The 15,574-nt window shown below is 50.7% G+C and overlaps 1 protein-coding gene across 1 annotated transcript; it reads left to right on the forward strand.

The window, feature by feature from the left end:
- Positions 1 to 9,837: 9,837 nt before the first annotated feature.
- Positions 9,838 to 15,092, forward strand: LOC116500326 (very low-density lipoprotein receptor-like; the record flags this gene model as incomplete). Its single annotated transcript, XM_032205250.1, is given in 2 exon segments — positions 9,838 to 11,109; positions 14,916 to 15,092. Coding segments are annotated over 2 exon segments (1,449 nt in total), but the record flags the coding sequence as incomplete, so codon positions are not given.
- Between the last annotated feature and the right edge of the window lie 482 nt (positions 15,093 to 15,574).

Below are 15,574 nucleotides of genomic sequence, written 5' to 3' on the forward strand. Positions count from 1 at the left end.
TGTGCAGAGGAGCTGCTCCTGGGCAGAGCTGTCTCTCTGCAGCGCTGCCCGCTTGCCACGAGCTCGCCATGGGCCCAAGAGCCCGGCCCAGCTCAGCAGCAGAGGCCCAGCCCAAGGTCTCCCTTGCTCTGCCCCCCACCAGGCTCCCTGCACATGGCCCTGGGGCTCCAGGGCTCACAGCTCCTGGAAGGCAGCAGGGTCTCTCCTGGGAAACACACTTGTAAGCAGACAAAGCAAACACTGGCTGGCCCTCTCTAAAATGTGCTGATTGATTCCTGGAGCAGGAATTGCCCTACCTGTGTGCAGGGCTATGGGACATTCCAAAGTTCCTCCCTGTTGTACAACTTATTCTTTAGTGAAGTGGGTGATGTAACTGAATGCACCTTCAAGAACTTTGCTGATGACACAAAGCAGGAAGGAGTTGCTGATACCCCAGAGGGCTGTGCTGTCATTCAGAGGAACCTTGACAGGCTAGAAAGATAAGCTGAGAGAAACCCCATGAAGTTCAACAAGGGCAAGTGCAGGGTCCTGTCTCCTTCCTAGGGAGGAATAACCCGCAGCACCAGTACAGGCTGGGAATGACCTGCTGGAGAGCAGCTCTGCAGAGAAGGACCTGGAAGTCCTGGGGGACATCAGGCTGTGCACGAGTCAGCAGTGTGCCGTTGTGGCCAAGAAGGCCAACAGAATCCTGGGTGCATTCGGAAGGGTGTTGCCAGCAGGCCAAGGGAGGTGATCCTCCCCCTCTACTCAGCCTGTACAGGTGCTTGGGGTTATTCCTCACTAGGAAGGAGACACCACCTTTTCTTTGTGATGTCAAATGCATGAGAATCCTGACAAGGTCAGAAAAGTGGCCACTTACCTGCAGCGTAAGTAATAGGTCTGAGTTCTCCTAAAATGCTGCTTCTTGCTTGACAGAGTGGCACACTGCTATAGTCATGGTGACAGCCTGGCAGCTTTGTGCCTGTGTATAACTGTGAGATCAGCCAAATGTGATGAAGGCTTTCTTGCTTGTCCCTTCCATTGAGAGAGGGGTTTTGCCTCTCAGCAGAAGCTGTCGTGGCCACATGTCACCTGGGCAACCTCTGTGAGTGGCATGCAGCCTTGGGGATCAGACTTGTGCAAAGTCTTGGTTCTCTTGCTTTCCAGTATCCACTGGCATTCATTCCAAGCCAAGCAACCCAAGGCCTTCACCAGAGCTGGTCATCAGGGAAAAGCACTTCCAGGACTCCTTGCAACAGGCTGCAATAATTCTGCTATAGCTTATGTCAATTGTGAGTACCTGGAGTGTTTTGGACTCTTCTAGAGGTGAATTTGGAGTATGGGAATGCTCTATACAAACACAAAAGAGCTTTGATATTTTAGCTTGTGCTCAGTGACTTCTGTCCTAGAGCATGGCAGGTTATTGAATGAAAGCCTGGAATATCTGGAGTGAATCCTTGTCCTAGAGCCACTCACACACTGGCTGACACTGACTGGGTTACTGAAAATACAGTCTGGTGGGGGACTTCAGCTTCCCAGATGTCTCCTGGAAAGACAACACAGCAGAGAGGAAACAGTCTAGGAGGTCTCTGGAGTGGGTGGAAAATAACTTCCTGATGCAGCTGGTGAGTGAGGCAACCAGGGAAGGTGCCCTGCTGGACTTTTTGCTTGTGAACAGAGAAGGACTTGGGAGGGATGTGAAGGTTGGAAGGCAAATCTTGGGCATAGCAATCACAAATTAATAGAGCTTTTGAGTCGTGGAGAGGTAAGGAGCAGGGTTAGCAGTATTGCCTCCCTGTATTTCTGGAGGGTTGAATTTGGCTTGTTAAGGAGACTGATTGGCAGAGTCCCTCGGGAGGCAGTCCAGAAGGGCAAAGGAATCCAGGAAGGCTGGACACACTTCAAGAATGAAATCCTAAAGGCACAGGAAAAGGTCATCCCCGTGTGCTGAAAGATGAGCCAGCAGAGGAGATCGGCCTGGCTGAACAGAGAGCTTTGGCTGACGCTCAGTAAGAAAAAGAGATTTTATAACCTTTGGATGGAGGAGCAGGACACTCAGGAGGATTAACTACAAAGATGTTGTTAGGTTGTGCAGGGAGAAAATTAGATGAGCCAAAGCCCAACTGGAACTCAGTCTGGCTACTGCCATAAAGGAGATTGAAAAATGATTTTATAAATGCCTTAGCAACAAAAGGAGGACTAAGGAGAATCTCCATCCTTAATTGTATGTGGGGGGAAACACAGTTGAGAAGAGATGATGAAAAGGGAGAGGTGCTTAATGCCTTCTTTGCCTCTGTCTTTAGTAGGAAGTCCAGTTGTTCTCTGGGTGTCCAGCCCCCGGAGCTAGTAGACAGGGGTGAGGAGCAGAATGAAGCCCTCCTAATCCAAGAGGAGATGTTTAGCGACTTGCTACTCCACTTACACATACACAATGGGGCCAGATGGGATCCACCCAAGCGTATTGAAAGAGATGGCAGAAGTACTTACCAAGTAACTTTGCAACATTTATCAGCAGTCCTGGCAGTCAGGGGAGGTCCCAGTCAACTCTCCCCTAGCAAATGTGATGTCCATCTACAGGAAAGGCCAGAAGGAGGACCCAGGGAACTACAGGCCTGTCAGTCTGACTTTGGTGCCATGGAAGGATATGATGCAGATTATCCTGACTGCCATCATGCGGTTAACAGACTTGATGATTTGAGAGGTCTTTTCCAATCTACATGGCTCTATGGTTTTGTGCTTCTATGAGTCTAACATAAGTCACAATCATTGAAAGGCAGCCACTGCAGTCTGGGAACTCGAAACTATGGCCTGGATAAGACCATAGGTTATCAAGAGATTCCTGTGGGCTGGCACCACGCATCCTGGAAGACTTGGCAGTGGATTGCTGGAGTTCACTGCACTTGAAATGGCCATTGAAACCTGAAGATATTCGTGTTGGGTCACGTGTGATAAACTCAGGTGGAAAGACTCAAGAGCAGGTGACTTTGAGTGGCTGTTGCAAAGCTCAGCAGCTTGCCCCAGTCTGGGAATATGTTCCCTTCTAACTAGGGGAATTAAAAGGGATTAATATGACCAGACTCATCAGGTCAATCTGCACAGTAAGGGATAGTAATAGTTACTCTGCTGTAGGTGCAGCAGGCAATAGGCCTTGGACTGAGCCTCAGAAGACTCAAGCAGATCTAATCCAGTTCATCCATGAACTAAGACAAACATGGTGAGCAGAGTGAAGGACACTTCAAGCAGAGGAGGTGGGCGACCGGCATGGCTGAGCAAGAACCTGCTGCTTAAACTGAGGGAAAAATAGGAAAATGTACAGGGAGTGGAAGCAGGGTTGTATAGCCTGGGAGGAATACAGGGGTGTCATCTAGATTTGTGGAGACGGGAGCAGGAAAGCCAAGGTACAGATGGAGCTGAACTTGGCAAGGGACATGAAGAATAACAAGAAGGGGTTCTACGGATACATAGGCAGGAGGAGACAGGCCAAGGAGAGTGTTCCCTCTCTGATAAACGAGATGGGAGAACTGGCTTCCTCAGACATGGAAAAAGCTCAGGTACTCAGTAAGTGCTTTGCCTCAGTCTTCACTCGTGGTCAAGTTTCCTGTGTCTGTCAGGACCCTGAACCTTGAGGAGAGGGTGAGAGGAGCGGATTCTGTCCCACTGTGACAGCGAAACAAGTCCAGGACAGCCTAATGAAACTGGATGTGTACAAGTCCATGGGGCCAGAGGGTATACATCCCAGGGTGCTGAGAGAGATGGCTGATGTGGTTGCTGAGCCACTCTCCATCATAATTTGAAAAATCATGGCTGTTGGGTGAAGCCCCCAGTGACTGGATAAAGGGAAACATGACTCCCATTTTTAAGAAAGGGAGAAGAGAAGAGCCGGGGAACTACAGGCTGGTGATCCTCACCTCTGTGCCTGAGATGATCATGGAGTAGTCCCTCCTGGAACACATCTTAAGGCATGCATGATATAAAGAGGTGATTTGAGACAGTCAGTATGGCTTCACCAAAGGCAGATCTTCCCTCACCAATCTGGTGGTCTTCTATGATGGAGTGATGGCATCAGTGGACAAAGGAAGGGCTATGAATATCATCTACCTGGACTTAAGCAAAGCCTTTGATATGGTCCCTCACCACATTTGTCTCTCTAAATTGGAGAGGTATGGATTTGAAGGATGGAATGTTAGGTGGATCAAGAATTGGTTGGCTGGTCGCAGCCAAAGGGTTGTGGTCAATAGTTCTATGTCTGGGTGGAGGCTGGTCACAAGTGGTGTCCCTCAGGGGTTGGTCTTGGAGCTGGTGCTCTTCAACATCTTTATGAATGACATGGGTGATGGAATCGAGTGCATCCTCAGCAAGTTTGCAGATGACACCGAGCTGAGCGGTGCAGTCGATACAATAGAGGGAAGGGATGCCATCCAGAGGGACCTGGACAGACTGGAGTACTGGGTCCATGAGAACCTAATGAGGTTCAACAAGGCCAAGTGCAAGGTGTTGCACTTGGACTTGGGCAATTCCAGGTCTTTATATAGACTGGGCAAAGAAGAACTTGAGAAGGACTTGGGGGTCCTGCTGGATGAGAAGCTGCACATGAGCCAGCAGTGTGCGTTTGCAGCCCGGAAGGCCAACTGTGTCCTGGGCTGCATTTAAAAGGAGTGGCCAGGAGGGAGAGGGAGGTGACTGTCCCTCTCTACTCTGTTCTTGTGAGACCCCACCTGTAATACTGAATACAGGCCATAGGCCCCCAGCACAAGAAGGATGTGAAGCTCTTGGAAGGGGTCCAGAGGAGGGCCACTCAGATGATCTGAGGGCTAAGGCATCTCCCCTATGCAGAAAGGTTGAGGGAACTGGGCTTGTTTAGCTTGGAGAAGAGAAGGCTCCGCCGAGACCTCATTGTGGCCTTCCAGTACGTGAAGGGAGTGTATAAATAGGAGGGGGAAATGCCTGTCCACATGTGTTGGTAGAGATAGGACAAGGGGGAGTGGTTTTAAAGTCAGACAGGGGAGGTTTAGACTAGAAATTAGGAGACCTTTTTTCACTCAGAGGGTGGTGAGGCACTGGAACATGTTACCCAGAGAGGTTGTGGATGCCCCATCCTTGGAGGCATTCAAGGCCACCTGGATGCAGCTCTGGGCATCCTGCTCTAGTGGTTGGCAACCCTGCCCAGAGCAGGGGGATTGAAAGTAGATGATCTTTAAGGTCCTTTTCAACCCAGGACATTCCATGATTCTATAATGTTTTTTTGTCCCAGAGTCACATCCCAAAGAGGCACCAGCTCCCAGAGAAATCTGGTCCTGGATTGTCCCCCATAGCAAGGAGGCATGCCTAGAAAAGGCATAGGGATAAAGGCATCCCTAGCGTCAGGACCCAGGAGTCCTGGCTGCCACATTGTCCCCTGAGCTCAGAGAGACACTCAGGCAGGAGTCTCCAAACAGCAGCCAACAGCCTTCTCCAGCCTCCCCTCAAAGCCCTGGACTTGCAGCTTTGGACAGCTGACAGCCCCTGTGACACATCTTGGAAAAGGGGCTCCTGACACACTTACCTTTGGAGGAGACCTGCAGGAGCACTGGGTACATGGAAGTCAGGCCAAAAGTGATGGTCACCCTCCTGCAGCCCTCCATCTCACTTGCTGCTGGCCCTCAGCTCAGGACAAGGGTTGCCCGCCCTGGCTCCTCAACCACAGATCCTCTGCAAGGTGCCCCTGCTCCTCTGCCCGTCAGCGAGGGTCGCCCAGTGCAAGCTTGCTTCCTGCTGACCCCACTCCTGGCCACAGAAGGACAGCGGTGAGGAGCACCCAAGCAGTGCCCAGCAGGGACCAGGCCTTGCAGGGAAGTGCCGGCACTGCCGCTGCTCCAGTGACGATATCCCGGTGATGCAGTGCAACCCCTGTGACATCAGCCTGTGTCATTTGAAGGCCTGTGAGGTCAGCAGCATGCAGATGGCACAGCTCAGGAGAGACATGAGAGATTTCCCTTCTTGTCCTGAGAAACAGTCACCTCCCTTCTGCCCAGTTCTTTTTGGGATCAGGAACAGATCAGGGACATCTCCAAATGGTGGCAAAGGCCACAGAGTAAAGGAAGTGGAGCCCTGGAGATACCTCTACTGCCCCCTTTCACGAACATGCTTCTGCTGTTGGGAGCCCTCCCAGGATGGTTGGGATTGAGTCTTGTCCTGGGGCTTGGATTTTTCAAAAGATGGGAGCAAAGGCACCTGGGATGGAACAGCCCCTCGGAGTGACTGAACTCTTCACTGCATAGAACTCACTTCTGAAAGAAGGATGGGATTTACAGAGTGAATTGGAGTACATGCCAGAGCCTCAGCACCATCCCCCAGTCTGCCATGCAGGAGGCAGGAGTGGTACACGAGGGAAGGGCAGACGTACCCTCACCATGTCATGATGAGAGAGAGGAGTAGGGCAGTGCTGCAGACAAAAGGGGGAGTGGGGAGAATGGTCTAGGATGGATGCCGTGCTCTCCTGTAGGCTGCCACAGCCTCCCTACGGTGCACAGCTTTTGGCCTTCAGAGGAGGTGGAGACCACAGAAGGGGCTGAGGTGGAGGGGCAGCCTGCCCCTTGCAGCTGGGCTGCCAGATCTGCCTGCAGGAGAACACTTGTGTCTCTGTGTCCACAGTGGAGGAGGAACCCATCCTGATTTAGGATCTAAACTCTCTCATTTTAGGAGACCTGTGGCATGCTGAAGGCAGGACTACAGCGCCTGAATATACTGCACACAGATGTACCTGGTCCTGTGTCAGCTGGACCATGTCAAGTGGGCTGCAGGGAAAGACAAGAGCGAGCATGTGCAGCGCTGGGTGTAGGTCTGTCCATGACAGCTCATCTCTTTCCATGTGCTGAAAAGCAGCTGGACTACATCATGCCTTGTGCAAGAGGAGTTTCAAGACACAGGATTTCCTGTTTGCAAGTCCCAGATCCTGGTGAACGTCACCTAGGTTGGCCCATCTGGCAGCTGTGCACAGAAGCTGTCTCCAAGAACCCATAGAAACCATGGGGAATGTTTGAACCCAGCAGTGTCCCTTTCCTGTGATTGTCACAGTGATTAAAGTCCCCCACGGTGACATGGAGTCATTGAACTCAAGCTTACATAAGATTTTGCCCACTTCTTCAGCCTGGCTGCAGACATTTACCTCCTGCCATGCTGTCACCCTGACTGGCTTTTGTCCCTAAACCATAAGGGCTCCCCCAGTCTGCTGCCCAGTCCATAGAAGAGATCCATGCACCCAGACAGATTCCTCACGTGGAGGGCAACCTCTTCTTGATCATCCTCAATCGTCTCTTCTGAAGAATCTGCACCCATTCAGCACGATCACGCTGTCCCCCTGACTGTCTCTCCTCTGACCTTCACCCAAAAGGGCTTCCACAGCCTGCTGCCAATTCTGTGGACAGGACAAAGGAAGGTAAATCTTATACAGATTTTATTAACTTTATTTTTATTTTAGGAGAGGTGATTCTGCTGTCAAGAAGTTTGTCTGCCCAGGGGAGGGAGGTAAACACAGGGATCCCTTCAGGCTGTTTCCCAGCAGGTTCCCCTGTGGCCCCAGCCCCATGTGCAGGGAGCCTGGTGGGGGGCAGTGCAAGGGAGACCTTGGGCTGGGCCTCTGCTGCTGAGCTGGGCCGGGCTCTTGGGCCCATGGCGAGCTCGTGGCAAGCGGGCAGCGCTGCAGAGAGACAGCTCTGCCCAGGAGCAGCTCCTGTGCACAGCGCAGCAGGGCTGGGGACACTGCCTGCAGAGACACAGTGCTTAAAGGCAGGCAGAAGTGGCAGCATGCCCAGAGCTCACTGTGGGAGAAGACTTCCCAGCCCTGCAGCCTGGTAAGTCTCTGGCTGGAGGGCAATGCAGCCGCAGTTCCTGGAGGCAGGAGAAGCTGGGGGTGTAGGCAAGGGTGTCCAGGGTTGTGGTGCAGAGCAGGGTCCCCTGGGACTATGTGCCGGGGCAGGGCCTCTGCCGCCTGCCAGGCTCAGCACTCAGCCTGCCCGGGGAGCTGCCCAGGGCGCTGCGGGGAGAAGCTGCGGGTGGAAGGAGCCCCCCTGTCAGGGCAGGGTCCTGCTGCTGGCAGGAGGCTGCTGCCTTTGGCATGCTGCTTACAGATCCACAGCACACCAAGGAGTCTTCCAAGGGGGTGTTACTAAGAATACAGGCAAGGGATGACAGCTTTCAGATGAGGATCCTCTAAAGTCAGTGGTTTTTGTTGCCTCCGAAGGGAAAATGAACTGGCACTGTCAGGTGTTAATACAGCACTAAGATCCTCATCAGGAGAAATCAGTACATCTGCCAGGTACCTCATAATGGTCTATTACACACTGCGCTGCCTAAAGACCACACCAGCATCACCTTTGCTAGACACATCTGGGTTTGTCTGACCTGATCTTGTGCACCTGCAAGCAGGAAGATGCTTTTGATCACTGCCCTGCTGCCAGGGGGTGTCTGCAGGGCAAAGCTGTGTGAACAGGGGCTGGGCTGCGGTCTGTGAGTGATGACAAGAAGGAGACATGGGAAGCATTTACTAGAAGGGACAGCTGCGGGCTGTTGAGGGATTTCTTGAAACAGCAAATATCCCATGGCTTGCTATAGCTGAGCAAACCAAGCTACCAGGGCAACTATGAGAAGTTCCCATGACAGTGTTCCCACATCGCCCAATTGAGGAATTCAGGAAAATATTGTTACCAGTAGCTGGCCTCAAGGACAAGGTCTATGTGACTGCTAATCACAAGGGGGTTGTTTTTTTGCAGGTGGGGTTGTTTTCTTGTAGCTGTTTGTCTGAGTGCTTTTGACCAATAATCTTGTGTGAAACACTGTCCACCCCTGTTAAGTTCTCTATAAAAGTTAGGCTATTCGGGCAATAAAATGGAGCATGATCTGACTCTGCTGGTGTCTGTCGTGCTTTCGGCCGTGCTTCCTGCAACATATGGCGCCCGAACAGGCTGAGACCCGAACAGGCTAAGGCCGGGACATCGGAGCGGCGCCGAGACATCGGAGCGGCGCAGGGACATCGGAGCAGCGCCGGGACATCGGAGCGGCGCCGTGAGATCCGAGGCACACGGCAAGCCGACCACCGCACAGAGAGAAGCATTGAAACACCCTACTAACCGACCTGGGCAACTGCCACGGGGTGAGAAACGGGACGTGGAGAGACGCGGAAAAATAAATCGCGGTGAGACGCGGAATTGCGGAGAGACGCGGAAAAGGGAATTGTGGAGAGATGCGGAATCATGGGGGGACGCGGGACATTTGAAGTAATCGCATGAAATTGAAGTAATCGCGGTGCGATACGGGCCATCCGAGATCGAGTTGCTACGGGAGACCAGAGGCGTCAGTGGACAACGGCAGCCGACCCTCAACATGTGGCGAGTCGGCACAGAGCAGAGGGACGGACATCAGGACCCTGCAGCCTGTCTGACGTAACCATGGAGGCAGCGGCAGCAGCGGCTGTGCTGCTTCTCTCTGGCATTCTTTTTATAAGAAGTTATCTTGCAATGCAAAAAAGACTATTCGTCCCCAGATCGGTGTTATAACTATGTTTCTGGATAACATTCCGTGGGGTTGCCACATTCTACAGACTATTAATGACGATTTAGCTCTATTGCAGGGCAGGAGTGCAGAGACGCAGATTACACCGCCAAATGACCACCGTCAGGCTCGTTCACAAACAGCTTCTAGGGTTGCAGCTGGCACGGCCTGCAGCCGTATAGCAGACGTTACACTCTCTTTCCTAACTAGTAATCATGTGTCTCATCCATTTGTGGTGAATGGTCAGTGGCAAAAAGAAAAGGGGAGAGTAAGGGGTGACAAAGACAGAAACGGTACCAGGAGGATGCCACTGACACTAACAGCATGGGTAATAGGAGCAGTATAAGTGACACAGGTGCAGGGTGGCGGTGGGTGCTGCCGCGCTGTGGGGCACTCTGCCTGCTGCTCGCCCTCGCCGGCCTGTGCACTGCTGCCGACGGTGCTAGAGCAAAATGTGAAGACTGCTTAGATGGCAGTGATGAGAGTGCTTGTGTGAAGAAGACGTGTGCTGAATCTGACTTTGTGTGCAACAGTGGTCAGTGTGTGCCAAATAGATGGCAGTGTGATGGGGATCCGGACTGTGAAAATGGGTCTGATGAGAGTGCTGAGCTGTGTCATACGAGAACATGCCGGGTAAATGAAATCAGCTGTGGTCCTCAGTCAACCCAGTGTATCCCAGTGTCGTGGAAATGTGATGGTGAAAAGGACTGTGACAGTGGAGAAGATGAAGAGAATTGTGGCATTGTGACTTGTAGTGCAGCAGAATTCACATGCAGTAGTGGGCAATGTATTTCCAAAAGCTTTGCCTGCAATGTTCAAGATGACTGCAGTGATGGTAGCGATGAGCTGGAATGTGCACCTCCTACCTGTGGTGTTCATGAGTTTCAGTGCAAGAGTTCTACCTGCATCCCTATCAGCTGGGTGTGTGATGATGATGCTGACTACTCCGACCACTCGGATGAATCTTTGGAGCAGTGTGGCCGCCGGCCTGCACCTCCAGTGAAGTGTTCTACGAGTGATGTGCAGTGCGGCTCAGGTGAATGTATCCACAAGAAGTGGTGATGTGATGGAGATCCTGATTGCAAGGATGGAAGTGATGAAATTAACTGCCCTTCTCGGACCTGCAGGCCAGACCAGTTCAGATGTGAAGATGGGAACTGTGTCCATGGGAATAGGCAGTGCAGTGGTGTGAGAGACTGTCTGGATGGCACTGATGAAGCAAACTGTAACAATGTTATTCAGTGCTCTGGACCTGGCAAATTCAAGTGCAGAAGTGGAGAATGCACAGATATCAATAAAGTGTGTAACCAGCAGAGAGACTGCAAGGACTGGGGTGATGAGCCCCTGGAGGAATGCATCATAAATGAATGTGACTGTCCAGCTGGGTTTGAGTTTATAGATAAGAGAAACTGTGGAGACATTGATGAATGTCAAAACCTTGGTATCTGTAGTCAAATGTGTATCAACCTGAAAGGTGGCTACAAAAGTGAACGTAGCCATGGATATCAGATGATTCCTGCTACAGGAACCTGGAAAAGGCCATACTGGTACAAAGACACAAATAACACCTGTGATTGCAATGACACTGCTAAGCAGGGTTTAGGGGTTTATAGCATGGAGACAAGGGGTAACAACTACAGTGTTTGGAACAATTGTACAGCTTTGGCCTTACCTCCTGATGTGCTTCTGATTTGTGGGGATGGGGCCTGGCAAGGTATCCCTGCAAATGCTATCAGATGTCCATGTTACATAGATAAACTCACTGTATTTGCTCCTAGCTTGTTACAGTTGCGTGAGATCACCAGACATAAATGGACATTGCTTGCATTGGATTGCAATGATAATGTTGAATTGTGTGGGGTTGCAGCTAGAGCGGCATTAGCAATTTCAGTGCCTGGAGTGGCATCTGTGGCCACACGTAACAACTTAGAAAAATTGGTATGCTGGGCTGAGAGGCAAGCCTATGCCACGACAGAGATACTTGAGGAGATGTTACCAGATCAAAATAGTCTGCGACATCTGCTTTTACAGGATCTTGCTTTTGGCTCAAAGGAATGAGTGTGAGGACTTTAAGGGAATGTACCGTTTAAACCTTTCTGATCATAATGAGTCAATTCACAAATCCATTACTTTCCTGAAAGAGCACATGAGAAAGATTCAATATGGTATCAATCCTTTCAATCAATGGTTCACTGACTTGTTTGAAACAAAGTGTAGATGGTTGCTGGGTTTAATCACAAGGGGATTAAGGATTTGGTTTATGGTGGTGGTAATCATGGTTGTGTGTTGTAAGTATAGCTAAAGAGTTACTTGTAAAACTGCTGTGTCAAGCTTGGTTTGCTCAAAAGAAGAAGGGGGAATTGTTGAGGGATTTCTTGAAACGGCAAAAATCCCATGGCTTGCTGTAGCTGAGCAAACCAAGCTACCAGGGCAACTATGAGAAGTTCCCATGACAGTGTTCCCACATCGCCCAATTGAGGAATTCAGGAAAATATTGTTACCAGTAGCTGGCCTCAAGGACAAGGTCTATGTGACTGCTAATCACAAGGGGGTTGTTTTCTTGCAGGTGGGGTTGTTTTCTTGTAGCTGTTTGTCTGAGTGCTTTTGACCAATAATCTTGTGTGAAACACTGTCCACCCCTGTTAAGTTCTCTATAAAAGTTAGGCTATTCGGGCAATAAAATGGAGCATGATCTGACTCTACTGGTGTCTGTCATGCTTTCGGCCGTGCTTCCTGCAACACAGGACCCGGCACTTGGCCTTGTTGAACTTCATGCAGTTGACCTCAGCTCATTGGTCCAGCCTATCCAGATCCTCCTGCAGAGCCTTCCTACCCTCAAGCAGATCGACACACGCACCTAGCATGGTGTCATCTGCAAACTTACTGAGGGTGCACTCGATCCCCTCATCCAGATCATTGATAAAGATATTAAAGAGGACCGGCCCCAGTACTGAGCCCTGGGGAACGCCACTAGTGGCTGGTCACCAACTGGACTTGACTCCATTTACCACGACTCTTTGGGCCCGGCTATTCAGCCAGTTTCTAACCCAATGAAGCGTGCGCCAGTCCAAGCCAAGAGCAGCCAGTTGCTTGAGGAGAATGCTGTGGGAAATGGTGTCAAAAGCCTTGCTGAAGTCAAGGTAGACCACATCCACAGCCTTTCCCTCATCCACCCAGCGCGTCACTTTGTCATAGAAGGAGATCAGGTTCGTCAAGCAGGATCTGCCTTTCATAAACCCATGCTGACTGGGCCTGATTGCCTGCTTGCCCTGCAAGTGCTGTGTGATGACTCTCAAGATAATCTGCTCCATGAGCTTCCCTGGCACTGAGGTCAAACTGACAGGCCTGTAGTTACCCGGGTCAGTCCTCGGGCCCTTCTTGTAGATGGGTGTCATGTTTGCTAGTCACCAGTCCACTGGGACCTCCCCCGATAGCCAGGACTGTTGATAAATGATGGCAAGTGGCTTGGCCAGCTCCTCCGCCAGTTCTCTCAGTACCCTTGGGTGGATCCCATCCAGCCAGATCAACTTGTGCACATCCAAGTGCCGTACCAGGTCACCAACTAGTTCTTCGTGGATAGTGAGGGCCACATCCTGCTCCCCATCCCCTTCCACCAGCTCAGGGTATTGGGTATCCAGAGAACAACCGGTATTGCCGCTAAAGACTGAGGCGAAGAAGGCATTAAGCACCTCCACCTTTTCCTCATCTCTTGTAACTAAGTTTCCCCCTGCATCCAGTAAAGGATGGAGATTCTCCTTAGTCCTCCTTTTTGTGTTGATGTATTTATAAAAACATTTTTTGTTCTCTTTAACGGCAGTAGCCAGATTGAGCTCCAGATGAGCTTTGGCCTTTCTAATTTTGTCCCTGCACAGCCTCGCAACATCCTTATAGTCCTCCCTAGTGGCCCGCCCTCTTTTCCAAAGATTATAAACCCTCTTTTTTTCTCCTAAGCTCAAGCCACAATTCTCTGTTGAGCCAGGCTGGTCTTCTTCCCCGCCAGCTCATCTTTGGGCACGTGGGGACAGACCGTTCCTACGCCATTAAGATTTCCCTCTTGAAGAGCACCCAGCCTTCCTGGACTCCTCTACCCTTCAGAACCGCCTCCCAAGGGACTCTACCAAGTAGTGTCCTGAGCAGCTCAAAGTCAGCCCTCCAGAAGTCCAATACAATGGTTTTACTGGTCCCAAAAGTTAAAAAACATTAAAAGTTTAAAAAAGTTAAAAAAGTTGAAACATTCCTCACAGGCCATTCACAGGGACACTCCAGTCACATCTATAGCAGTGCTAAATCAACCACAAAGAAGGCAAAAAGGCTGGAACTGTTAGGAATAAGAGCTCGGAATAACAAAAGCAAATAGGGTCATGGATTTGAGGAATATTTCTGAAGATTTGATAATTCGACTATAATGAGGGGGAGACTGGGACACTGGGAGGAAAGGGAAGAAACCACATCTGTGGAAGAATTAAATTGCCAGTGCAGGACCCAGAGGCAGACAGAACTGCTCTCTAGTGACACGAATTCCTTTGCAAGGTACAAGAACTATACACATTAACCTTCCTGTTTTTCTTAGACTTCTGGTTATACAAGGCTATGTAAGACAGAGTCACATTCATCATACCATGCGGCCCTAGCACTGTTCCATACTGACACGAATCAGATGAACATATATCACAAAAAGGACCTTAAAGATCATCTAGTTTCAACCCTGCTCTGGGCAGTGTTCCCAACCACTAGAGCAGGATGCCCAGAGCTGCATCCAGTTGGCTTTGAATGCCTCCAGGGATGAGGCATCCACAACCCCTCTGGTCAACATGCTCCAGTGCCTCACCACCCTCTGAGTGAAAAAAGCTCTCCTAATTTCTAGTCTAAACCTCCCCTGTCTTACTTTAAAACCATTCCCCCTTGTCCTATCACTACCAACACATGTGGACAGGCATTTCCCCCTCCTGTTTATACACTCCCTTCACGTACTGGAAGGCCACAATGAGGTCTCAGTGGAGCCTTCTCTTCTCCAAGCTAAACAAGACCAGTTCCTTCAACCTTTCTGCACAGGAGAGGTGCTCATGCCTTCTGATCATCTGAGTGGCCCTCCTCTGGACCCATTCCAAGAGCTCCACATCCTTCTTGTGCTGGGGGCCTCAGGCCTGTACGCAGTATTCCAGGTGGGGTCTCACAAGAGCAGAGTGGGACAGTCGAATCCCTCTCCCTCCTGGCCACTCCTTTTTAATGCAGCCCAGGACATAGTTGACCTTCTGGGCTGCAAGCGCGCACTGCTGGCTCATGTTCAGCTTCTCATCCAGCAGGAGCCTCATGTCCTTCACAAGTTCTTCTTTGGCCAGTCCATATAAATATGTGGGATTGCCCAAGTCCAAGTGCAACGTCTTGCACTTGGCCTTGTTGAGCCTCATTAGGTTCTCATGGACCCAGTACTCCAGTCTGTCCAGGTCCCTCTGGATGGCATCCCTTCCCTCTATCGTATCGACTGCACCGCTCAGCTTGGTGTCATCTGCAAACTTGCTGAGGATGCACTCGATTCCATCATCTATGTCATTGATAAAGCTGTTGAAGAGCACCGGCCCCCAGACTGACCCCTGAGGGATACCAGGTTTTTCTCAAGTCCAGGTAGATGATATCCATCGTCCTTCCTTTGTCCACCGATGCCATCACTCCATCATAGAAGGCCACCAGATTGGTTAGGAAAGATCTACCTTTGGTGAAGCCATGCTGGCTGTCTCAAATCGCCTCTTTATCTCATGCATGCCTTCAGATGTGTTCCAGGAGGGACTGATCCGTGATCATCTCAGGCACAGTGGTAAGGATCACCAGCCTGTAGTTCCCCAGCTCTTCTCTTCTCCCTTTCTTAAAAATGGGAGTTATGTTTCCCTTTTTCCAGTCACCCGACAGCCATGATTTTTCAAATATGATGGAGAGTGGCTCAGCAACCACATCAGCCACCTCTCTCAGCACCCTGGGATATATACCCTATGGCCCCATGGACTTGTACACATCCAGTTTCATTAGGCAGTCCTGGACTTGTTCCACTGTCACAGTGGGACAGAATCCACTCCTC

The sequence above is a fragment of the Aythya fuligula genome, chromosome 34 (assembly GCF_009819795.1).
Source record: "Aythya fuligula isolate bAytFul2 chromosome 34, bAytFul2.pri, whole genome shotgun sequence".
NCBI lineage: Eukaryota > Metazoa > Chordata > Aves > Anseriformes > Anatidae > Aythya > Aythya fuligula.